This window comes from Adiantum capillus-veneris, chromosome 13 (genome assembly GCF_014529385.1).
Source record: "Adiantum capillus-veneris isolate H3 chromosome 13, ASM1452938v2, whole genome shotgun sequence".
In the NCBI taxonomy this organism is placed as follows: domain Eukaryota; kingdom Viridiplantae; phylum Streptophyta; class Polypodiopsida; order Polypodiales; family Pteridaceae; genus Adiantum; species Adiantum capillus-veneris.
Window position 1 is genome coordinate 39,889,012 of NC_140943.1, and position 25,790 is coordinate 39,914,801.

A 25,790-nucleotide genomic window follows, 5' to 3' on the forward strand; every position below is an offset into this window, starting at 1 on the left:
CATCGTTTCTTTGCCAAGTGATTCTTCACCCAAAAAAATAGTATGCAAACATACAGACAATGTTGGTGGGTGTGTGTGTGTGTGTGTGTGTGTGTGTGTGTGTGTGGAGAGAGAGAGAGAGAGAGAACCTACAAATTTTTGATGCAATCCATCTGTGTAAATGCACATCTGATCAAGCATCGATTGCAAATCAAACACTGGTTGTGATATATGTGTTCCCTCTTCAGTTGTTTGAAAACCTCCACCTTGTCCGCTTCTTCCATGCGTAGCTTACACCCACCTACAATTTTGACGATCCACTCTTCAATAGTTTGCACAACATTATTCGTATGTAAACATAACTTGAATGCATTCATACACATATGTTGAGCACTCTTAACATAGTATTAAGGATAGCAGAGCACGAAGAAAGGGGGGCCCTTGAGGCAACATTCACACTCACATGTTTCTCTTCACAGAGTACTAGGGACTACAGAGTGCACAAAGAAGAGGGCTCTTGAGGCAAGTGCAAAGGGAGCTAGCTATCTTTGTGTACACCTACTATGAGGAGATAGGCTGATGGATAGTGAAGAGGGGGTTTAGATAGGAGTACATCCGGGATAAGAGTGTCCACGTGTAGATATGAGGTTGGCTTCCTAAAGAAGTGCGAGTAGATTGGTATAAGTAACTAACCATCCAGTCCCTCGATAATTACCGCCACAAGAAAGAATGAAAGAGTGGCACGTGAAAGGGGTAGGCCAGTCTCTCCTCTCACACCCAAATTTGTTACATAGAATTCACAAAACAGCTTTAAAACCCAGTAATCTTCACTTCTAGGTCACCATCTCACCTCCACATGTTGGCCTACTTATAGCGATCCTTTCTAACACCCTAAACCCAAAATTTACCCAAATTTCAAGTTGCTTACCTCCCTTAGTTAGGCGTCTCTATCTTGTCCCCTCTACCCTACCTAAAGCTTGCCTTTCCCCGTCCATTGTGAGTTCTAACCTTGTTTTTGTAAGCCAATGCTTACCTTTCCCCATCCATTTCACTCCAATAAAAATAATGATTTTATTGGACTGAAATGCTCCCGCTTCTTTCTCTAACAAGGTGAAGATAAAAGAAGCAAAGTCCAAAAGAGCTAGCTTGGTTGTTGGTTGAGTGCTCGACCTCCGTGATTTGAGTCATGAGTTCGAGTATGCTTAGGCAATCTTGTGTGTTCATAAGGACATTTGTTTCCATTCACAGGGGATTTGTGCGGTTGGAACAAAAAAAGAAGGAAAGTTATCTAAAGCTTTCCTTTTTTGTCCATTGTGAATTTTTACCGTGTGCTTGACCTCTGTGATTTTAGTCATGACTTGGAGTACAGTCATGCGATCTTGTGTGTTCAAAAGGATATTTGCTTTGATTCACACAACATTTGTGCGATTGGAACAATAAAAAAGAAGGAAAGTCATCTAAAGCTTTCCTTTTCTACTATGTCCATTGTGAATTCTTACTTTGTTTGACTAAGCCAAAATGATCATAACTTTTGGATGTGAGTTGAGAAAATAATGATTTTATTTGAGTGAAATGTTCTCTCTTGTTTCTCTAACAAGGTGAACAAGGTCCAAGGGGGCTAGCTTGGTTGGCTAACCGCTTGTCCTTTGTGAACGGAGTCAAGGGTTCAAGTGCAGCCAGGCAATCCTGATAACACTCATAGATGCTCATTGTATCATGTAAATGAGAATGCTCGTGCATTGTCTGTTCTAATGCTTGTATGATTGCTCTCTCTGCCCATCTACTCAATTACTGCTCAAGAATAGAAGCATATAACCCGGCCAGTGTGTGCCCAATCATAATGGTGCGATAGTTCCCAAGCATCATTGGATCTCTTGCCTTGAAAATAGGCACAACAATCAACATACTCCAAATATCAAGAAAACCCTCACACATGGCTCGGTTGAACATCAATGCAAGAAGTTTTGCAAGAATATCTCAGGCATGTATAAAGTGCTACGCTACCAATCCATCATGATCATATGATCTCCTAGTCCTCATTCTGTCAATAGCTTTCGTCACCATCTCAGTGATAAAGAAAAAGCATGTCTCTAGGCATGGCATCGAGGGTTCTGGTAGAGGCAGCTATCCTAGAATTGTGTAAAGAGATGCTGCATACTTGCCCCAAGTCTCAGTAAATGTGATAGCCGGTGGGGGGAGTGCTCATGAAAAAATCTCCATGCCTCGCTTGAGTCCTGGCTCAAAAATAGTTTATAAAACTGCTTCTCTAGCTGAGCTAGATAAGCTCTCTTCTTCCATCAGATAAGCCATCAAAAGGAAATCTGTGATTGTCTATGGGTAAAGACTCCCAAGGACACCTCTCTCTGAGTTGTAGCTCTTGTTTCTCTACGCTCCTCATCATACCACCTGTTTTGGGGCATGCTCCCAGAACACCATCTATGCTTAGGCTGGTTGTATGCGTATGCTTTTGCTATTGCATCATGTAATGTCTTTGTCAATTTTGGGTGATCTCATCTAATGGGAGTCCCGGCTCCTCAATAGCTAAGCATTTGTATATGACATCCATGTAGACAGAATCAGTCTCTATCATAAAACTGTATTGGGTATGTGTGGATGTTTGTGTCAATCAAGCTGTGCTGAACTGAAAAGAGATGATAAACGTGAGAAGCGCATGATCTATTGCTACACCAACTGTAAAATCTTGAATAGAGGGTATAAAATTGGGTCATCCCAAAACATAATCCATTGTGCTAGCCCCATGTCAGTGAGGAAAACAAGTGAAGCCACTTGATGCTGGAAATCTATGTAGACCATGCAAAATGTCCAGTCCGTGTGCATTTCCCATGTCTGTAAGATATCCCCCATAACACGTGCTCTCCTCCTCCTGCGAACTCCTGGCCAAACCCATATCACTGACATCCAATTCTCTCAACATCTCTTTTGAGGTATCGTAGAAAACTGTCTGAGAGTGAAATGTCCTGGTATTGAAGTCCCCCAGAAGGATAACATCCCCATCTCTAGAGAAATCCCATATATCCTCATCCAAAATCATATAAGGTGATTGACCCTTGGGGGATGCATAGTGAGATTGTGCTTGGTGGAAAATAGCATATTGCAATGCAAAGTGGCCTCTCAGTCTCCACTCTCACCTTGACCCACATATACTAGGCATGCTCATCTCTATGAACAATACGAATGAGAGACTGCAACTCCTCCCTAAATAAAACTACCACACCTCCTGACCCACTTCCTCTATACTTTGATCTCATCTCCCATCTGCCAGTAGTCTCCCGTTGATACCCTGACACTCTAGACAATGTGTCACCAGGAGTCTGGTGTATCTCTGAGTCGAAAATAATGTCTCTTCCTCTAAAGCTATCCTCAAAGGCTCCCATATCAAGCTTCAATGACCCGTTAAAATTCCATGCTGCTAGTTTTAGGCTTGTCCCATAGGTCTCGCATTGTCATGCGGTGCTTTTTTCCAAAATCACTACTCTCCCTCCTCTGTAAAAGCAATTTTTCCTTTCTCTCTGGCTGCCTTGATCTCCGGCATCTTCTCTTGCATGTGTGCTATCTATGCTAGGGTGAGATCATCCCCTAAGAAAATATGGATCTTCTTTTCTTCAAAAACTCCTTCCTAGCCTCCTAAGTAGGGAAGCGCATAACGAGTGCTCTTTCTTTGGAATTACATGTCCCATCCTTCCCTTTCTTGCTCACTCTCTAAGTCCCTATGTGAGTAGGCTCGAGGATGTTGATTCGTTTCAAAATCCCTTAACTTCTTCTTCCACATTGTTAGTGTCTTTGAGACTAGTGACATGTACATGAAGAGCTCTCATCTTCCTCTTTTGCTCCTCCACCACCAAGGTCAAGTTAATGATGGTAGATGGGGGTGTTGTAGTAGTTATTCCTCCTTTTCCTTTCTTTGCCGTCTCAATCCACTTCTCCACTTTGTCCACCTTCTTCTACGTTTGGAAGAGCCTATCTACCCACGAAGAAGCTTCCCTTTTTTTATTTTGCTCCTCCACCTTAAGAGTTTTTTTTTTTTTTGGTCCTCCTCCTTAAGAGTTTTTACCTACTCTTTGATATTGTTCAACTCCTTGATCACTTTGGGCTGGTGGTCTCTATATATTTTTTATTTTAATTTTGCACTTTGCCAACTCTCTCTTGAGTTCTTCAATCAAGGCATCCTTTTCATTCATCTGCTTCTCCATCTCTAATTTCCAAACCGTAAAGGTGGTGGTTGCTGCATCTAAATCCTTTCTCCAGAGGACTTGTGCTACCTCTATTTTTGCCCTCATCCTTTTCTGCACTTCTACTCTCAATTTGTTGTACCACTGGACTTTGCACTCCTCCTTGGATTTGACAAGTTGTTTTTCCATGTCTGCCCTCATGAGTTTGAGTTCATCTCGAATCATCATCTGAACCTTTTCATACATGGTTTCATCCTTGATCTTATTGAGCTTCCTTGCTCTTGTAGAGCTCAGTGATAGCACACTATCCCGCATCTTCTGCTAGAAAGTGGTTGTCACTTTGGGTGGAGTCTGATAGTCGCCACTCTGTTCATTCATAGCTAGATCCATCTAAGCACCCTCCACTAGGTATAGAGAGTTTTGTCCCATGGTGTGCATTAGGAGGTTTACAAGCCTTCGATTACCTTGCGTGCGCCATAGAGCATAGTGGGAGGAGAGAGAGAAAAGGGGGGAAAAGGCCTCCACTCTTTTGTCTCACGGCACATGCGGACACATTTGCTACGCTTACACAATTGTGTGTGTGTGTCATAGAGCAAGCTAGAGAGAAGGGCTTTATCCCTCCTCTCTCTTCCTGCAGTCTTTCGTTCTTCTCACCTTGGTCCTCCACTTCCCTGTTGCTCCTCCCTATGTCCTTCACCACGCCCTTCGACTTCCCTGTCTGAGAGAGAGAGAGAGAGAGAGAGAGAGAGAGAGAGAGAGAGAGAGAGAGAGAGAGAGAGAGAGAGAGAGAGAGAGAGAGAGAGAGAGTTGACCCAAAGATACTCTGAGGCCCAGATTAGAGGTTTGCTAAGATTTGCACATTGGCCTTTATACCTGCGTGCTGCCTCACACGAGAGAGAAAAGGACAAGAGCAACCCGTTGGCGGGTTAGGGTTTTGCCATGGCGCGCTAACTTGCAAGATGGTGCGTTATCAGTGAGTTAGCGTTTTTGCCATGGCTGAGAGAGAGAGAGAGAGAGAGAGAGATGAATTTTATTATCGTCCTCTGAGGTCAAATATGACCTATGGGACCAAAGTTACATGTGATGTAGTATGTGTATGGCTGATGAGTGACTCTCAATGCTCCAAAATTGTGGTGATGAGAGTCGCAATGGAGAGCCCACACTTTGGCTGGGAGAGGAAAGTGTGTAGGTCTAAGTTATGGCTGAAAATGTGAGAGAAGCAAGTTCGGATGTGACCAAAAGCTGAGCACTCTAGTAGTGTGTGGTACTCAAACTCTCGAACTTGCAATGAGCATAATGTGCACAGTCTATTTGACTCTTCTCCATTTTCCCAACGCCCTATCTCGCATCGAAGGAAATGAGAGCTAAGCCGAATGGCTGAGATAGTGCGTACCGCCGACAAGGGATAGGCTCAAGCATGTAAGTGTGAGTACGGTTTCCTCTTTCGGTAAAGAACATGGTTTTGTAGTTGGGGGAAATATGGGTGGTGTAATGTATGAAGCGTGACCCACCGGATTTCTCCCAAGCCGTAATACACTGGCGTTGTAGAAAAGCTTCATTCACTTGGGAGTCAATTGAAGCATCATGTACCAAGTGTAATGTATCCCATCTCCCAAACCACTTCTTTATGTCTTGCATCCATCTCGTGCTCAAGATCTTGCTTTTATGCATCTTTTGAACTTTTTTGCTTGCTTCCCATGCAATTGTAGGAAGTTGATGTGAGGGTTTTGACGCATCTTTATCATGTACTCCACAACCCTTTCCATGCCCATAACCTCAATTGGAAGACATCCTGACTCAGGAAGTAGGAGCATATATGGTGTTTGTGTCTTCACTTGGAGAAAGCTTGTAAGAAAACGCTTTTGGACATTCTCAAACTCTTTCCAAGTAGACTTTGAGATGCTCCCGCCCCACACTTCAACTCCATAAAGAAGAACCGGTGTCACCAATGCACTTGGAGTTCTTCCATCCTTCTCCACAAATTGTTACGTGGAATCATATCAAAGACTTTCTTAAAGTCCACAAAACAACAATACAATCGCTTGCCTTTCAACCGACTTTCCTCCATGAGAACATGAAGAGATCAATGGTGCTATGGCATCGACAAAAACCCGCTTGTCCCTTTGCACGCTTGTCATTATCTTTAGCCCAATCACTCAATTTCATCTCCATTATGCACCCAAAAAACTTTGTCATAAGAGACCCAATCATTATAGTCCGGTAGTTGTTTACATTCTTTACATCCCCTCCTTTATGCAAAGGCTTAACCCAATTAGTACTCCAATCATAAGGCATACCATGTTGAAGTGCAAGGTTGAACATATCACACATCCACTTATGGGTAAAATCTCACATCCATTTGATCATCTCCGGTTTGATACCTTGAAGATTTTTCGCTTTGCGAGTGGCCAACTTTTCAAGCCCATCGCATATATCTTCAATAGTAAAAAAAGAGGGCATACATGGGAGTGAACCATAAAATGGCATTTTTTCAGCATTTGCTTGCTCATATAATTGCCTACAATGTGTGTACATATCCACAAGACTCAAGTTACCAAAATTCTCAACCCGCTTGCCCCTCAAGTTTCTCCAAAATCTTCCAAATGCATGTTCCTTTTCTTGGACTTGAAAAAGTTGTTGCTTTACTTCCCATCTTCTTCTCTTCTTTTGAATCAATGCATTGTATGTATGCAAATGACTTTGATAGTTGTCTTTGTCCACAGTTGCATCAAGCTTTATCAAGGACTTTCGAGCATCTTGACATTCTTTATCAAACCACCTTTTGCGTGGTCTATCTTTGTTGATACCATGGAGATGCTTTATAGAAGCATTCTTCGGTACAAGAACAAATAACTTTCTTAAAAGCTTCCCATTTAGTTTCCAATGGTGTATCATATTGAAGCTTCTTCATCCATAATTTTTGCTCAACCGTTTCAATGTACATTGGTGCTCGTTTGAAATCCATACATAGTGATAATTTCTCTTTCCTTTGTCTGAGATTATCATGCTTAGTTGCTTCTCCACATGAAAGGTCAATACATAAGGTGCGATGGTCGGATCCCGGGGTCCATTGGTCAAACATAAAACTCTTTATGTAATACATGATGGCTTCGGAGAGTAGCATATAGTCAATCACACTGTCCCCATTATGTCTCCTACATGTAAATCCATTGGTTCCACTCCACAAAGATACACCATTGGCAATGAGCATACCCATGCTATTACACATGTGTAATAGTAACTTTACATAGTCTCATCCATTGAAGAATGATCATACAAGTGAACTTCCTCCAACTCCCTTGAAATGTATGGCATATCAAATTGTTGAGTATCATGTTGCAATGTTTTTGTGTGAGCATTCATATCCCCAAATACAATAACATCACCTTCACCTTTGAAATAAGCAATGTCCTCTTCTAAATCAAAAAATGGATGATCTCTATCCATGCAAGCATAAAAGGGCGAATCATGATGAGGAATGTAACCGGCTACAAAAATGGGTGCTCTTTTTGGTGTCATAATTTTCAGCCATACATAACGTTTGTACTTGTCATCTTTCACAATTGATATAAAATCTTCCAATACTTTCTTAACCATACATGCTACCCCTCCTTGTTCTCTTCGTTTCTTAAGATTCTTTGACCACATCAATGAATGTACATTGTAATTCTCCAAGCCGTTAATCTTTTGTGTATCATGCTCCCAAGTTTCAACAAGAAGTACAACATCGGCTTTGCTTGTTAGTTCATCAATGCCAACCCCCGCATTCCATGGGTATCCATTACAATTCCAAAAGCATATTTTTAATTGTAACTCGGTCTCATAGGTCACGCATCCCTATTCTTGAGGAACTTGCCTCCTCCTTGGGCACATTTTCTTCATGAGAGATCTCCTTGTTTTTCTTATTCTTTTCTTCATATGCCTTACGACGCATATTTTGTTGTTTAATAGTGCGATCTTCACATACAAAACATTTCGTATCCCTCAAATAGATCCAGCTATTATCAAGGATAATATTTCGCTTGGTCTCATCCGGCATGGTGCATACAATTGGCCGTTCTCCCGAGAGAGGAGCTCCTTGCTTCCCCACTCTATGTGCTCCATAGACCATAACTCCGGACATGCCAAAGCGGGTTTTGAGAAAATCTTCGATAACAATGGCAAGAGAAGGAGGTGTTTCTAGCTTCTCTTCGAGAATTCCACAAATAACAATGTTCTTGGAACGTCACTCCCGTTCCTTCAACTCCTCTACATCCACATTCTCAACATTCTTTGTTTAAACCATATCTTGCATGAGTGAGAATTAGAAACCACATTGCTACCACATACATCAGCCCAAGGCTTGTTTGTGCATACATTTTTCATGTCGCATACATCCGGGCTCATGGTGTCAAATTTTTCCTCTTTCAATACATGGTCATGCTCTACTTCGCTCATCCACTCCTTCAAAGTATTCAAGTCCACAAGAGAGCGTTTACATTTCTTGACTTCTTCTTTAAGTTGCATCAAACGTGTTGTTTGCATCTCAAGTGTCCTCTTGAGATTCTCATTCTCAACCACAAGTAGTTAAATAGGCATGAACAATAATTCAAAAGAGAGAAATTAAGCTATTGACAACAGTTGAGAACCGGATTTACATGGAGCCAGTCCCCCCTCCAAAAGGCTTTGTATTATAGGTTCCCCCATCAAGGGAGACATTTTACAGTACAATACTTTGTGTTCCTTCAATAACTTGCTAGTGCAATGAAGATGGAAGCTTCAAGCACCATGCACACGCTTATAAAACACAACATCAATTCCCTCACGGTCTCATACCCAAGACCTCACACACCTTCGAAAATGGTGAGAGCTAGCGGGGTATGAGAGTAGATTGAGAGGAAGGAGTAGTCCTACGAGAAAGAAGTATATCTCCTCACATAATCACTCATAATAGCTTAGTGATTAGCATGGTAGAGTAGATGAGCATACACTGAAGCTTAGCTCTTGGTTGGATTTGCATCACAAAGCCAAGAGTTATTGGTGTAGGCCTCCCTTCTCACAAGCTTGGAGTAGATGATGAGCTTTCCATTAAAGCTTGAGAAGGAGAGAGAGAGAGAGAGTCTTCTTGCTTCACACATGAGATTGTGTGAGTGTGTGTGTGTGTGTGTGATAATGCCTTGCCAAAATTAGCCCCCTCTCTCTCTTGGTCGACCCCTCTTGCAATTTACTCATGCTGGCATCCCATTGGACCCTGCAAAACTTAGCCGATCATAATTGAGAAGCATAAGTGATAGCCTTGTGACATGTGTCCCCCTTTCCTCTTTTGTGAAAGCTTTAGGTTATTAAAGAATGCAATTAAACTCTCATTGGACCCCTTTGTCTTCTGGCCGATAGGAAGCAGGCAAGCCATTGGGCTCATTGGACCCGTTGGGAGACTGTGTAATAGTCTTCTAGAGAGCTTAATTTTTATTGGTTTATAAAGTGTTTTTTCAATGAATAAAACTAGATTTACTCTAGCCTAATTCTCATTGGTCCATCTCTATGGCCATATAATAGGATTTGAATGCACCTTGAGGGCAATTGGTTTAGGGAGCTGACATGTGTCCATTATGTCCTTTGTGTAAAGGGAAGCTTTGGAGTGTGTGTGTGTGTGTGTGTGTGTGTGTGTGTGTGTTCTCTCACCTTTTCTCTCTCTTCCTCTATCTTTAGGGCTCGCCCCCTCCTATCTAGGAACACTTGAAGACTTTTTGGTCATCACATAAGTATCCAATTCCACTAAGCTTTACCATTTGGACTTACCTTTGAATTTTGGAACCTTAGCATTTTGGAAGTCTTATTGGGCTGAACCCTTAGGTCTTTGGAGCTCATGTTCCACATTGCTCTTTTGCAGATGGCCCCCCCTTTGGATCCCTATTGTGGTCGGTCTGCCAGCCTAACCAATATTCTAACTTTTTCTCCCCTGATACTTCCCCATATTAAATGATCAATTTAACATGAGAAAATCATTTAGGAGAATTAGATATTAGTTATTATCACATTACCTCTCTTGAAATCATAGTCGCCCTCGACTATAGCATTTTTGTACAATTTTCAAAATACAATTGATATTTGATATGTTTTATGTAGATAAAAATTAAAGACGCGCATTTGGGCCATTTGAATTGGATAGCTCAAATAAGCATCTTTAATTTTGAAAAGCATTTGGGCCATTCAAATTGGATGGCCCAAATAAGCATCTTTAATTTTGAAAAGCAGTGTCCTAGAACTTCTTAGACAAAAAAAAAGTGAGCGCTCATATGTCACAAGATGGTCTATCACACTAGTAAATTTAATGTTTTTAGTGGATTCAGGACACATGAAGTGAGATAACTCATTTGTCTTGATGAGATCCATTACATAAAGCAACCAAGTAGGCCTCCTTGATGTTGAAAAAGTGAGAATACTTTGGTATCTTCAAAAAGTGAAGGGTGATAGAGTAGAATATGAGAAGACTCTTGAAATTGGAGAGTCAAGACATCATACACTTTCTATAAAAAGGGGTTGTCCAAGGTGTGCACTAAGCAATGTGAGAGTTCCTTTAATATAATGTAGTCTTCATTCTTTTACCTTTAGCTTAAATATTTCTGCCTCCTTCGATTAACCAATAAAAGAATGTCATACAAATAAAAAGTCTACTTCATTGAGGTAACTAAATTAAACAAAAGAGTTTTCCACAAGCAAAAAGGCACCACTACAGCCTTACTCTAAGCCCAGAAACATTCACTATGCAAAAGGGTGCCATTGTAGCCTTGCATTCAACCAGTGCAGTCCCATTACCTTCCAAAGTAGCACTCATATACTACTCTGTCAAATCCTCTGCCATCAATCAGGTAACGAATCGAGCAACATGATAACCACAGGAAGAAGAAAATCACTGCGCACAATGCCGCCACTAAAGCCTTCCTATAACAAGGAAAATCGGCAGAGAATTTCAACATAAAATTCAAAGCTAAAAAAAAGGTAGGAGCTTGTGTACAGAAATCAAGGAGGTTTCGTAACAAAGAGGACTCAGGAGTTTGTGCCAATTGACCATGAAAGTCCCCAGGCTCAAAAGCCATCTTTCTACTCAAATCAATTGATGCACAACACCAATCCTCGAATATGGAATAGGAAGAATATGGAAGAATTTACCACTACACCATGTACAGGGGAGATATTACTTGCAAAATTAAATGGAGAATCCATAAACATTTGAGTAGATAGATTCACAGATTGACCATCATCAGGCAATGAAACCGAATGCCTTGAATGCCGACATGACTCGTGTTTCACAGACATCGTGACCCAAGTGTACCAATACAAGGATTCCTGATCTACATTACTACTCCTTCGAAATGTTTGGCACCTTGTCGCCTCGAGCTAGCACTTGGCCTGCAAAATGTAGCAAGATCACAAGGGCTGATGTAGTCATGTCCACATACACAACCAAGCTCTCTTTCCTGCCCGAACTCAAGAGCGGAGGTGAGGATAGTAGTGCATGGCCTCTTCATAAATCAAGTCCTTGATTTCCTTTTCTGTGAGTGAAAGCTCATCAAATTCAACCACGTACGGTGTTGGGCATTTGGGTTCATCCACCTCATCATGCAACTTCACCATATAGGGGTGTGCCAAAGCCTCTTCCGCTGCATAAATCATGAAAACATTGAGTAAAACACATGCAAGAACCCAAAATAAATGATATCATCATTCCAAGTGTGCACAGCACAATAGATGTGTGGATGTTTGTGTATGCCAAAGCGTGTGCACTACATCAGTGATGCCCACTAGTAGCATAAAAATGGTAGCATTATAAGGTTAAAGTTGATGCCACCTACATGCACGACAGTTGGAATTGTGTTCATGCAGGTCATGGTACAAATGTGCGTTTACGTACGGCCAAATGCATGCACATCTAAAAATCACACACTAGTGGCACACATGTGCATGTACAACAAGTTGATAGTCCTTCCAATTCATGTTATGCTTTTCTTCTTTCAGTCGTATGCTTCAAATGAGAATGCAGTCTTCTTGTACCTGAGATGCGCTTGCTCGGATCAAATGTAAGCATCTTCTGCATTAAATCGATAGCCAAAGGCGAAATTTCTGGAAACTTCTCTGCAAGCGGTATAACGTCATTTCTTGGAAGCTGTTGCAGGTACTTACGAGCATTCTCGCTCTTCACAAAACCGAGATCAGAATCATTTGGCAAGCCAATGAGCTGTAAAAAACAACCACCTTTACTCACTTCATGCTATGAAAGCACCAAACGCTCGCACTTCATACTATGAAGGCACCAGCACTTGCTGGAGACATGGCAATCAAACCCCAAGTAAAAACAGCAACAAAATTTACCTACATAAATGTTTAAACATAAGCCCAACATTCAATCAGTAAGCCTCTTCCAACTTACATCAATGATACTTCGCAACTGATGTACATAATCCTTCCCAGGTAACAAAGGCTTTCGATCCAAAAGCTCCATATAAATGCAACCAACAGACCAAATGTCGATGGCTGCCGTGTAGTCAGATGCATTGAGGAGAAGCTCAGGAGCCCGATACCACCTGGTGACAACATACTCTGTCATAAAATCGGTTTCTGAGGTGGTCCTCGCCAGTCCAAAGTCACATAATTTGAGATCACAATTGGCATTAACAAGCAAGTTGCTGGGCTTCAGGTCCCTGTGAAGAACATTTGCCGAATGGATGTACTTGAGTGCACGGAGGATTTGGTACAAAAAGTACTGGAAACCCACATTTGTTTGGTCAGTAAAAAGGCTTTTTTTAAAGATGAACTACAGATTTCAAGGAATTGGAGACTTTTCTGTACCCACAGATATCATGAATTCAAAACTAACCTGGCAATGCTCTTCTGTCAAGGCTTGGCTTGACCTGATAATCTGGTGCAAATCTGTATCCATGAGCTCCGTAACTATGTATACATCGTCAAACTCCTCCCTTTTAATTGGAGGGATGATGTCCCTCAAAGCAATGATCTGCAAAATCGCATTGGAGAGAAAACCTCTTAAAAGATGTTTCAACAACTACATCACATTCTCAAATGAGGCCCGGCACAAACTTAAATCTAGAGCTTTGAGCACCCAAGAAGTACATTTTCATGCTTTAAGTGGCGCAAAAGCTTGATCTCCCGCAGAGTCCTTTTGGCATCGATTTTGTTATCAAAGACCGTCCCAATTTTCTTCACAGCAACCTCCTCATTGGCTTCTGAATCAAAAGCAGCACTGCTCATGCAAAATATCAGAGCTTTAGCAAAAACACGACAAATGCGTGAAGCACAAAAGAACAGACTGCAACTAGATGGGCTACAAGAATAGAATAAGATTACTAGTCCACAATTGTGATGATCGCTGACAAAATAAACTCACTAAATAGGCCAGAACGTTTTGAAATGAATCCATGCAAAGGCTTAAACATCTGATGGAATACTCAGTATGCAGCTTTCCTCTCTCCTAATACGACAATGTCATTTCAGACTATGCTGATCAAACATCTAATAACCACATGAGATCAAAATTCCAATCAATCCCAACTCGACATTTACTCCAAAAAAGGGGCACACATGTAATCCACCCATATACCTAGAGCTTCAAACATTTGATGAATTAGGCTAACCAAACTAGTTGCATTACAATTTGAGCCCAAGTCACCAGCCACTCGTAACCCCTAAAGGCGGACGTCAAAAGGTGAGCTTTATGGCGGCCAAAGATGGAAAGTAATTCGACCTGTCAGCAGTGGTAGAGGGGCCAAAGCAAGCAGGCAAACCAAAAAGACTGGCATGCTCGTTTAAATTACCACCCATTCACAGAGGAGAGCAATGTTGCTCTCCCCAAAGCGGTCCTTATGAATTTTTCACTAGCATCATTTGAATTTCCGTTTCAAAGAGACCTTGGAACCCCTCAAAACATTGCCTTTCTCATCTGGAAAAATGTGGCAAAAGGACATGTCGCCATCTGTTTGTCTGAAACTTAGCTTTCGAACAATCCCAATGCCAGTAATTGGACTAAAGGAAGGACCCCATGCCACACTGCTCAAAGCACCTTGCATCCTCTGTAGGGCCCAGAAACCTCAGATTGACTAGGGGAATGCAAATGCCAATTGGCTTCTCAAAAACAAGCCCAAACATGTGCAGCCTCACTTTTCCTTTGGCGAGCCAAAGAAGCGATGGCGGCGGTTTCACAGATTTTGCCATGGTAAGTTTCCAGAGAAAAGACCTGAGATTAAGACTTTGACCAGGCCATTTACAGATCTAAATGGGTAGCTTACCAAAAGTAGTAAAAACAAACATTCAACCTCCAATTCAGTCAAGGTTGTGGAAATATGTCTGCATGCTTACCAGACAATGCCGTATGCACCTTTGCTTATGGGCCGGAGCGGAGGCTGATACCTCGCAGTGAGCACAAACTCATTACCGTAGATGTTGTAGTGTGCAAAATTGCCACACAGAGAAAGGACGCCGCCTATGCCATTTTCGCCAGGCGGGATGCTTGTGCGCTCCTCTTTCTTGAAGGAGAAAGCTAACTCGTCAGGTGTCTGCTCTACTGTGGAGCACATCTTGCGTCGCCTGCGTGCTCGAGAAATCCCTTCGAAGGTAGCAAACTTCTGCAGATTTCAGAAATTTGAACACAGAAGATGCTATGGTGGACGAATGCTTCTTCTTGGCGACGAGAAGAAAGGTTCCAAGAGCTGTCGCAGCAATCTGTGTGTGTGTGTGTGTGTGTGTGTGTGTGTGAGAGAGAGAGAGAGAGAGAGAGAGAGAGAGCTCTGCTTTTAGGGCTACCTCGCACACAGAACTGGAGATTTTTCCGTCCTGGGGTGTCTCTACGCGCACAAGTAATATTTCGACAAGCGGCTCCTTATAGGAAGAAGGAAGAGTAGGAGAAGAACACGCTTTGCTGTGCAAGCAATGCATCAGCGATTAGGAAGACATAGAGGAGCATCGCTTACTGCGTCAAACCCGCCGGCATCTCTCCTTTTGAGCAGTGAGAGTCAACTTCTTTTTCACCACCCATCAAAACCCACCCTATAAGATGGATGGATATGTACATTCATCCTTGGTGACCGGGGTCATAGGATCGAATGCGGTCAAGTGACCCGTTGGCGTTCACGAGCGTACTTTATCGTTTCGCACAGTAGTTGTACGATTTGCCGAAAAAAGATGGATGGATATGAAGGACCCTCCAAATGTGAAAGACTTTGGGAGGCCCTACAAATTACAATGTAAACAAGGCGTCCTACGAAGCGGACGAAGGCACTACCGAAGATGTAGAACCACAAAAACAAATGTCAAGGAGTGCAGCTAGATTTGGAGCTACACTTGTCCCTTCTTGTGGTGGTTTGTAGATACAAAGAGAGGGGGAGGAGGGAGAGATCCATGAGCACACACATATGTACATCCCAATTCCCCGCCTACTTAAAATCCGACTTTAAGAGGAGGAAGAGGAAAGGCATACATCTTTCTCGACACAACATCTAGCCTATCTCTTGCCATAAGATTTTGTTTTTCAATTGGATGCATCTGCTGCAGTTGCACCAAGGCTCACCGAATGCATGTGCGTTGGTCTTGAACATGCCTCCCTCTCTTTGGAGAATTATTGATGATTGCTTTGTGTGAATGCTGTAGGACACCACCTCTGATTCACATCCTTTTGGTCCACATAAAGTGAGGCCCTTCTCTGGCATAATTCTTTACTTCTTGTAAAATCATCATGAGAGTGGAGGACGAGGCACAAGAAGATTTAGAAATTTTCTCATGTAGGAAAACTAAGTCTTTTCATACAATAAATAACATCATGAGCTTATGTTCGAGAGGCACCTCATACCTAGCTAGGTACGATTACGGACAGAGGACCGCCGGCTCTCCATCGGGCCAACGGTCCCCTGCCCGTAGTACCTAGCTAGGTATATGGTGCCTCCCTCACAGAAGCTCATGATGTTGAGGTAAGTCACAATGTGGGAATTATTGTGAGAATTTGTCCAAAACTTCGGGCTGACGGTCCGTTGCTCATAATCGTAGCTAGCTAGGTATGCGGTGCCTCCCTCACAGAAGCTCATGATGTTGAGGTAAGTCACAATGTGGGAATTATTATGAGAATTTGTCCAAAACTTCGGGCCGACAGTCCCTTGCTCGTAATCATACCTAGCTAGGTACGTAGTGCCTCCCCCACATAAGCTCATGATGTTGAGGTAAGTGACAATGTGGGAATTATTGTGAGAATTTGTCCAAAACTTCTTGGGAGGGAGGGTAGCGAGCTCTCTCTCTCTCTCTCTCTCTCTCTCTCTCTCTCTCTCTCTCTCTCTCTTGTGTGTGTGCGCGAATATGCCATGCATTGTGTACAATAAGTGCTTCCTGAAGTGGTGGAGAGCTTCAAGTACCTTGACCTTGAGGTTCGAGCCAATCGTAAATGGAATGGATGCGCTACCGAAACTTAGAATCCGAGAAGAGAGGCTCCTATGCATTCAAGGATATCAAGGCCAACCACCTTTCAAAAGATTGTCGAATCCATTTAAGTGTCTTGTTGCCCGTCGCCTTCCTCATGACTTGAAGGCACTGTACATTTATTTCAATTTATAGTGAGATCCAAATGGTAATATAAATAGAATCACCACTAATAAAGTCATGTGTCTAAGAGTAATTAATAAATTTCTCTAATCATTTAATATTTAATTTTTTATTGAAAGTAATGCACCCAATTCATGTAATTGGTATTAATGTTGTGGATTGGCTATTTCTTCTTGGGCACAACCCGCTCATTGCTCAAAGAATTCCAAATTTCCAATAATACTAGTCAAGGCTAGAAAAATACATTTTTCCTAGCCGAACAAAATAAGGGAAATTTTGAAATTCTATCGGTTTTTAGGTCAAAATTTGAAGCTTTTGCTGGTATTTACACTAAAACTTCTGTAATTTTGTCAAAAAAAAATTCAAGTCAAGCTCAAAATCTAGCCGGGATTTTATGATTTTAGCCAATTAAAATACACTCTACCCCGGTTTTTTTCTAACATTGATAAACAGATATAATGGGTATGCCCTTATTAGGCGGAATCTCGCCAGATCCGCCCCAAAATAACCCCTCTCTCTCTCCTCTCTCTTCCATCTCTCTCCTCTCTCTACCCCCCGTCGCCCTGCCCTCCCCCCCCCCCCAGCTTCGCCATTGCTGCCCTCGTGTGCTTCGCCATGGCTACTGGAATTTGACCTACTGACCTCCTGCGTTCTGAGGTCATCTCGGCCACCGTTCTGCTTCGACAAAGGTCTGCGCAGGCCATTTTCGACTACGTGGTCTCAGTGGGTGCAGATCCGACTCTGCAAATTTGGGGTTTTCGGCCTACGACTGCAGGTGCTGAGGATATCGACACTCCCAGAGTGTTGATTTGTGGCTGTCTACACATCGAACGACGGCTCACAGTTCTTGGAGGCGTGTCACATACGACACGGGTGCATCTACACACAGACTATAGGCGACATCCACTAGTTCATCAGGTAGCTTGTGTTTGTTGCTTGATATTCCAGATTTCATCCTGACATTGCAGGTACTTCCACATGGGATGTATTGTCAGAGATGATGTATGTCTGTTGAGGGTTTGCTGGCTGTGAGTCACGCAGCAAACAACCGCCGCAGCGGTTACAGCATACAGTGGGAAATTTGTGGATGTATGACTTTGTGGGAAGTCTATGTACTGTCAGATTTACTGCAGCCTTTGTTGAGGGTCGAGTGAGGTTTTATTGAGCTGGGGGATTCTCGAATGTTGAGATCCTTTCGGTGATACAGGTCTTGGAGCGATCCCTCGAGCACCCTTAGATACGCAGCTAGGATGTATTGACTATGAGTTAGACAGTTGGGATTGCATCTTTGCTTTACTGCCGTTGAGGCATTGTCACAGTCTATGCTTATAGGACAGTGACAGGACAGTGAGAGACAGTACAAGTGCAGGACAGGTTTACCCACAGCTTACAGTGTCAGAGAGACAGTGTTTTTTGAGCTGTTTTTTGGTCTGTTTTTAGTACACCAGAGCCATTTTACAAAGGAGACTCTGCCAAAATTTCTGCAGAATCCGAAGCTTTCTTAGTTCATTTGACAGGTTGATATTGGTTCAGAGGTTAGTTTACAGGGGAAACTCTGCCGAATTTTTCCCAGAAAAGTAAACTATTGTGAAGCGTAGCTATGGCTGGATCACAGGACACTGCTCTTTACAATATCAAGAAGCTGGATGGAACCAATTTCCCATTGCGGAAGAAGCAGATTTGGCACGTGTTGGTACAAAAGAAGCAGATAACACCTATAAAGCTCAAGGGGATAAAACCAGAAGATATGGACGAAGATGAATGGAGCGAAATGGATGAATTGGCACTTTCTACCATTATGCTGACTTTGGCAGAAAGCGTTTACTTCAATGTAGCAGACGAGATGTCGGCTTATCAAGCATGGTTAAAGCTGAGTGATCTTTATGAGAAGCAGAGTGCAGCTTCACAGGTATACTGGCTTAAGAAGCTTGTTGACTTGAAGATGAAAGAAGGGACACCTATGTCCAATCATCTGAATGAATTCAACACAATCTATAGTCAGTTGTCAGCTCAAGGTGTCAAGTTTCATGAACCTGTTAGAGCTATGTTCCTGTTGATCACATTGCCGGAAAGTTGGGACACTTTTCGCACAGCTTTGAGTAATTCTGCACCTCCAGATGGTTTGAACATAGCAGGTGTAGAAGGAAGTCTGCTTACTGAAGAAACCAATAGAAAGACAATGGACAAAGACAAAGGAACAGCCTTAGTTGTCAGGGGAAGGACCAAAGAAAAGTACAAAGCTGGAAAGAGGAATCAGTCTCGTAGCAAGTCCCGCAGTGCTAAAGGCAAGAGTGACATAGAATGCTACCATTGTGGCAAGAAGGGTCACATGAAAAGAGACTGCAGAGAATGGAAAGCAGAAAAAGGCAAAGAGAAAGCTAAAGACCATGGTGAGAAGAACAAGTCCTCAGTGAAGATTCAAGAAATAAATGTGACAAACATTGTTGCAGAGGATGACAGTCTAGTGTTAGGAGACATCTACTTCTTGAAGAATACAATGGACTCAGCTCTTCTTACAGCATCTGATGGAAATGCACTGAGTGACTGGATTATAGACTCAGGGGCATCACTTCATGTGTCTCCAAACAAGGAGTGGTTTACTTCTTATGTGACCACTAAAGATCATGTTCGGCTAGGCAATCGGAAGACATGTGAGATCTTAGGTGTTGGAGATGTTCAATTGAAGTTTCAGAATGGCTCTTCTTTCACGCTCAAGAATGTGAGACATGTTCCCGCAATTACGAAGAGCTTGATCAGCACAGGTTTACTTGATAATGCTGGCTACGTCACCACTTTTGGACAGAACATGTGGAAGATATCCAAGGGTTCTATGACAGTAGCACATGGAGTAAAGTCTGGAGGACTTTACATGATTTATGTATCAAATGTCTCTAAAAATGTAATCAATGTAACCGAGCAACCGAACGTTCCTTTGTGGCATAGCCGGTTAGGACATATGTCCAAGAAGGGAATGGAAATCTTGTCTCGTTCTGGTTATTTGCCTTGCTTTTCATTTAATGATTTTGAATTCTGTGAACATTGTCTGTATGGTAAGCAAACACAGTAGCCACATAAGCATAGAAGTAGTAGAAGAGATACACAGTTGGCACTTGTTCATAGTGATTTGTGTGGACCTATGCCTAACCTATCTCTAGGGGGAGCTTCTTACTTTATGACATTTATAGATGATTACTCAAGAAAAGTATGGGTTTACTTTCTCAAGCACAATGATGAAGCGTTTAGTGTTTTCAAAACGTTTGTGACACTTGTGGAGAATCAGAGTAGCAAGAAGCTTAAATGCTTACGCATTGACAATGGTGGAGAGTATGTTTCAAAGGCCTTTCAAGACTTTTGTGAGTCAAAATGTATAAAACGTGAACTTACTGCTCCTTACAATCCTCCTCAAAATGGTGTTGCTGAGAGGATGAATAGGACCATACAAGAGAAGGTCAGAAGTATGTTGTCTAATGCACAGCTGCCAAATGGGTTTTGGGCTGAAGCTGTATCAACAATTGTTCATCTTGTAAATAGATCTCCTAGCAAGGTTTTGCAAAAGGATTCAGTGCCAGAGATGGTATGGTCAGGCAAAATGCCCTCATACAAGCATCTCAGAGTCTTTGGCTGTGAGGCATATACTCACGTTCCAAAGGAATTTAGGAACAAACTTAAGCCAAAGAGTAGAAAGTGCATCTTTCTAGGCTATGGTAATTCTGATGAGATGGGGTACAGACTTTGGGATCCCGAATCCAGAAAGGGTGTCCGCAGCAATGATGTTCACTTTAATGAATCCAAATATCATTCTAAACCAGAGAGAGTTGAGGAGATTAGAAGAGTTGTCTTCCAAGAAGATGGACCTGCACGTGCAAGACAAAATGTCAGGGCTCAAGAGGAGCAAGGGCAGGATAGAGTGGAACCACACGTTGTGGCTGAGCCTGAGCCACCTATTGTGCGTAGATCTGGACGTGTCACGCGACCTCCTGATAGGTTTGTTCCATCTATGAATTATATCATGTTGATTGATTGCAATGAGCCTTCATGTTACAAGGAAGCAATGCAAATGAAGGACTCCGGGAATTGGCAATTGGCCATGCAGTCATAGATGACAGCTCTGCATAAAAACAAGACATGGAAGCTAGTTAAATTACCACAGGGCAAAAAGGCTCTACCTTGTAAATGGGTTTACAGGTATAAGATCACCGCTCATGATAGTCAGCCAAAGTACAAAGCAAGGCTTGTTTCCAAGGGCTTTAAGCAAGAACAAGGCATTGACTTTGATGAAGTCTTCTCTCCGGTGGTCAAGATGACTACATTGAGATGCTTTCTTGCATTGGTTGCCATATTAGATTTGGTGTTGCACCAAATGGATGTCAAGACAGCGTTCTTGCATGGTGATTTAGATGTGGAAATTAACATGCAGCAGCCAGAAGGGTTTGTTGAGAAAGGCAAGGAAGATTGGGTATGCCAGTTGTTAAAGAGTCTTTATGGCTTAAAACAATCACCGAGGGCATGGTACCATAAATTCCACAAGTTTATGATTTCTCAAGGCTACAAACGTAGTGAGTTCGATCACTGTCTATATACAAAGAAGGTTAAGGATGGCAGTTGGCTGATCCTTATTTTGTATGTGGATGACATGTTGATTGTTGGCAAGCACTTGGAAGAAATTTCAGCTTTGAAGTCAAAGATGGCAAAATCGTTTGACATGAAAGACATGGGTGAGGCAAGTCATATACTTGGTATGCGCATTGAGAGAGACAGATCAAAGAAGTTGATTTGGTTATCTCAGACAGAGTATATTGACAAGGTTTTGCAACGTTTCAATATGGAGAAGGGAAAGGCATTGAGTGTTCCATTGCCACCATATGTGAAAGCAAACAAGATTGTCCTGTGTTTGAGGAAGAACAGGCTGAAATGGATAAGATGCCATATGCGTCTGCAGTGGGTAGTTTGATGTATGCAATGATTGCTACTCGCCCAGACATTGCATTTGCAGCGGGAGTAGTAAGTCGATACATGTCAAACCCAGATTGTCCTGTGTCTGAGGAAGAACAGGCTGAAATGGATAAGATTCCATATGCGTCTGCAGTGGGTAGTTTGATGTATGCAATGATTGCTACTCGCCCAGACATTGCATTTGCAGTGGGTGTAGTAAGTCGATACATGTCAAACCCAGGCAAGAAACATTGGGAGGCATTGAAAGGAATATTGAGATACGTGAAAGCTACAAAGAGTATGCGTATATGCTATGGGAGTCAGGAGCTAAGTGTAAAGGGTTTTACAGACTCGGATTATGCAGGTGACTTAGACAACCGAAGGTCTACATCAGGGTATGTCTTTACATTGGCTGGTGGAGCAGTATCATGGCGTTCTAGATTACAAGATTGTGTTACTCAGTCTACTACAGAGGCTGAATCAAAGAAGAGATGTCTGTGTTATATTGTGATAGTCAAAGTGCTATACAATTGGCTCGCAATCCAGTTTATCACTCAAAGACAAAGCATGTGGATGTGAAGTATCATTTCATCAGGGAAATGCTCGAGGATAAGCAACTTCAGCTTGTCAAAGTTCACACCACAGAAAATCCTGCTGATCTACTTACAAAAGGACTTCCCTCAGAGAGCTTTGCGCATTTTCGCAAGCAGTTAGGTGTAGGGTAGTACATCACTTCTCTACATCTCTTGTATATTAGCTTGTATAGTAGCTTCTCTCACACTTAAAGTACCACATTGGACTTTAAGTGGGAGGTTGTTGGGGTATAAAGCCCAATGTGGTCGCCCAGGTAAGTGGGCGGGCCGCCAGGCATGTACACATATTCTTTTGTTAAAACCTAATAAGAACTCACTATGCTCTACACATTACAGTAGACCGAGTTCACCATATCGTCGTGCTCTTCTTCTCGCACTCTCTCTCGCGTCGCACTTCCGCTCGTACTCCTTTACCTGTTTCTTCTGCATCTGCGCCCTACACATGGCGACAAGAGCATACACAGCGAACCAAAACATTTTATTGGGACCTATGTCACCCACCTTCGCCTACCCTTCTGCCACAATTGCAACCAAAATTTGTTACGCTCTCCATTGATGGCGGACAGATCAACAAGCGAGACCCTCATGGCAACCCATAAATAAAGTCTATGTGGGTAAAATTTTGGTTCCACATGGCAACAAACTTTCTTTTTGGCTTTCTAAAAGAAGCCTTAGTGTTGAGTTGGGTTAGGCATGCTTTCAATGTTTTCGGTGTCATGATGGAGAATTATCTTAAATCTAAACTAACATAATATGGCAGAAAGGAAAACCCTTTACATGTATTGAAATCTGCGAGTCTGCGACATGAAGGCTAAACTCCAAAACTGAAAGAAGCCCGTATGCACGCAATAAAGAGGGAGAGAGAAAGAGAGAGCGGCCGTCGAAGGCAGTCGACCGTACTAGTGTTATTCTAAGTGTGATGATAGAGACTTATCTTAAATGTTTTCGGTGTGATGGAGACTTATCTTCAGTTCTAAAAAAATAAATGGATCTTTTCACTTCGCATGTGACATGTCTTGACTTCTTTTGCATTAACCTTGCATAATTCTAATAAATACTATAGATATATACATACACACACACATATATATATTTATTTATTTATTGATGATCTTTTATTTAATTTCACATTTCATTTCACAACCTCACATTCTTGATTTTTCTTGTTTTAAAATGTTTTTGATTCAGCCACCTTTTGTTTTTCTTTCTCTTTTTGAATTATGCTTGTTCATTCCTTGATTGTGTTTTTTATAAAGCCAAAATACAAATACTAATTTATATATTTTGTATGTATTTCCCTCTTATCTTGATTTCCTTTTGATCGTGAATTTTGGTAGGACCTTGCGAGAGGGTGTTGACATTTTTGTACCTCTCTCTCTTTGAAGAGGGACATTGATTATTGAGTCACAAACAATCTTTCTTTTTTTTTCTATTTTGTTTAATAGAAAAACTCAGTGTTCAGGAAAAATGTGTCTCAGCTTAATATCGTGTCGTTCTCAATTTCAAAAATGCCGGTTGAGTGCAAGGAGAAAAGAGAAATTCCATCTCAAAATAGAGAAAAATAGTGTAAAAGCCCGTAAAATATCCCTAATTTTCTAAAATTTCCTCATGGCAAACTCTAGGAAAGAAAATTTGTATGCTTGGAAAAATGATTTTTCTCGAATGTTGGCAAAACCCACAGTTTGTGCCGAGCCTTGAGGTGCTGAAGATTACATGTTGGATGACTATCGTCTCTCGTCGAGGCTTATCAACCAATCCTATACATACTAGTAAAACGGTGCTGCCTTCAGCGGCGGTATGGCCCCTCTTACAATGCAAGACTACCAATATCATCTTTTGCCCACATCATTTCATTTGGAGAGGTGCCCTCACTTTGCATCTGCTCAAAATAGTTCAAAGCTCCCTGACCCTGCTATTGGACGTATCTTGCAATCAATGAACCCTTGTGAGGCCCGATCACAACAAAAAAACAGCCCACAACTCTCTCTCTCTCTCTCTCTCTCTCTCTCTCTCTCTCTCTCTCTCTCTCTCTCTCTCTCTCTCTCTCTCTCTCGGACAGGAAGCTCCTCAATCACTTTTTGTGAAAATAAAGTGCACCACATCTAGCATACATGTCCAGCAAGGCAGAGCCAAGCACAACGTTTTCTTTCATCAACCCCTTGCATAACCATATCATCGCATTTTTCATTTGGAGAGATGCCCTCTCTTCACATATACTAAAAATAGCCCATAGCTTCTTGATCATGCATGTCAACCAAGGCAATGCCAAGCACACTGTTTTCTATCAATAACCCCTGGTGGTCAACCATATCATCGTGAATTCCTTTGCCCATATTGTAATAATAGCTTCTCAATAATAAGAGTTAATAAGAGTCCATTATTTTCTTGGGCAAATTATCAAGATACCCCTCTAATTTGTGGAAATTCCCGAAATACCCCTTAAAGCAATCATGTCTAAAAATAATGAAGCAATTCATCTCCAAAGCCTACATAACCAACACAAATTCTAGTTTTAGCATATTGTATTGATAGACGATCCGCCTTCTTGTGGAAAGCTACAATTTTTTGCATCTCTGGAGATATTTAATCACGTATTTGGGGATTTTGGAAAATTTGAAGGGCATTTTGGGAATTTATGACAAAATATTGCGGGTATTCTGCGGATTTTTGAAATTTGAGGGGTGGCATGGGAATTTTCACAAATTAGAGGGTAATTTTTCCTATTTTCTTTCATGGCATTGTCGACGATAAAGCAAGAGATGCACGACGACAGCCAAATGACATCCGCTACAGCCAAGCATTGTTGTTGTGCCCTTGGCCCTATTTTGAGGTTGTTGACCCTCTGGTCTAGTGTTTGGGAAAAATGTGTCTCAACTTAATATCGTACCGTTTTTAATTTCAAAAATGTCGGTTGAGGGTAAGAGGTAAAGGAGAAATTTTGCCCCAAAATAGGAAAAATGTGTAAAACCCTAATTTTCTAAAATTTCCTCTTGGCAAATTCAAGGAAAGGAATTTTGTATGGTTGGAAAAATTATTTTTCCCGAACATTGCTATGATCCCTCCGTGGCTCGAAAATGAAATCTCTTCAGATTCCCTTGCCTTAACCTTTTTCCAAAGGGATCAACCCTCCCCCTGTTCTCATCATGGCGAGTTTCACCCGTTGCAAGCTCCACGCCTGCAACCACCTGTGTGTGTGTGTGTGTGTGTGTGTGTGTGTGTGTGTGTGTGTGTGTGTGTGTGTGTGTGTGAGAGAGAGAGAGAGAGAGAGAGAGAGAGGAGACGCTACGCAGGCCACCTCCGCAGGCCTAAAAACTCTTCGGATTCCCTTGCCTTACCTTTCTCCAAAGGGATCAACCCTCCCCCTGTTCTCATCATGGCGAGTTTCACTCCGTTGCAAGCTCCACGCCTGCAAAACTGCCTTGTTGAGAGAGAGAGAGAGAGAGAGAGAGAGAGAGAGAGAGAGAGAGAGAGAGAGAGAGAGAGAGAGAGAGAGAGAGAGAGAGAGAGAGAGAGAGAGACC

General features: G+C 42.1%; 1 protein-coding gene across 2 annotated transcripts; it reads right to left on the reverse strand.

The window, feature by feature from the left end:
• Positions 1-11,330: 11,330 nt before the first annotated feature.
• On the reverse strand, positions 11,331-15,164 carry LOC147443851 (mitogen-activated protein kinase 13-like). Of its 2 annotated transcripts, XM_086526661.1 has the most exons (7): positions 14,964-15,164; positions 14,520-14,785; positions 13,278-13,407; positions 13,024-13,161; positions 12,577-12,909; positions 12,201-12,384; positions 11,331-11,809 (listed from the first exon to the last, which is right to left on the reverse strand). In XM_086526661.1, the coding sequence occupies exons 1-7, from the start codon at positions 15,093-15,095 to the stop codon at positions 11,637-11,639; spliced, it is 1,356 nt and encodes a 451-aa protein (XP_086382787.1). In that variant the 5' UTR covers positions 15,096-15,164; the 3' UTR covers positions 11,331-11,636. The 2 variants fall into 2 exon arrangements, with proteins under 2 accessions (XP_086382787.1, XP_086382786.1); XM_086526660.1 differs by lacking the exon at positions 14,964-15,164 and having other exon boundaries at positions 14,520-14,874.
• Positions 15,165-25,790: the final 10,626 nt, after the last annotated feature.

Excerpts from the sequence above, each read along its gene's own strand:
- LOC147443851 (XM_086526661.1), bottom strand. The coding sequence starts at position 15,095 with ATGCATTGCTTGCACAGCAAAGCGTGTTCTTCTCCTACTCTTCCTTCT. Across the intron at positions 13,162-13,277 it reads GCCACTTAAAGCATGAAAAT|ATCATTGCTTTGAGGGACAT; the intron begins GTACTTCTTGGG and ends GCGATTTTGCAG. Across the intron at positions 12,910-13,023 it reads TGACAGAAGAGCATTGCCAG|TACTTTTTGTACCAAATCCT; the intron begins GTTAGTTTTGAA and ends GTGGGTTTCCAG.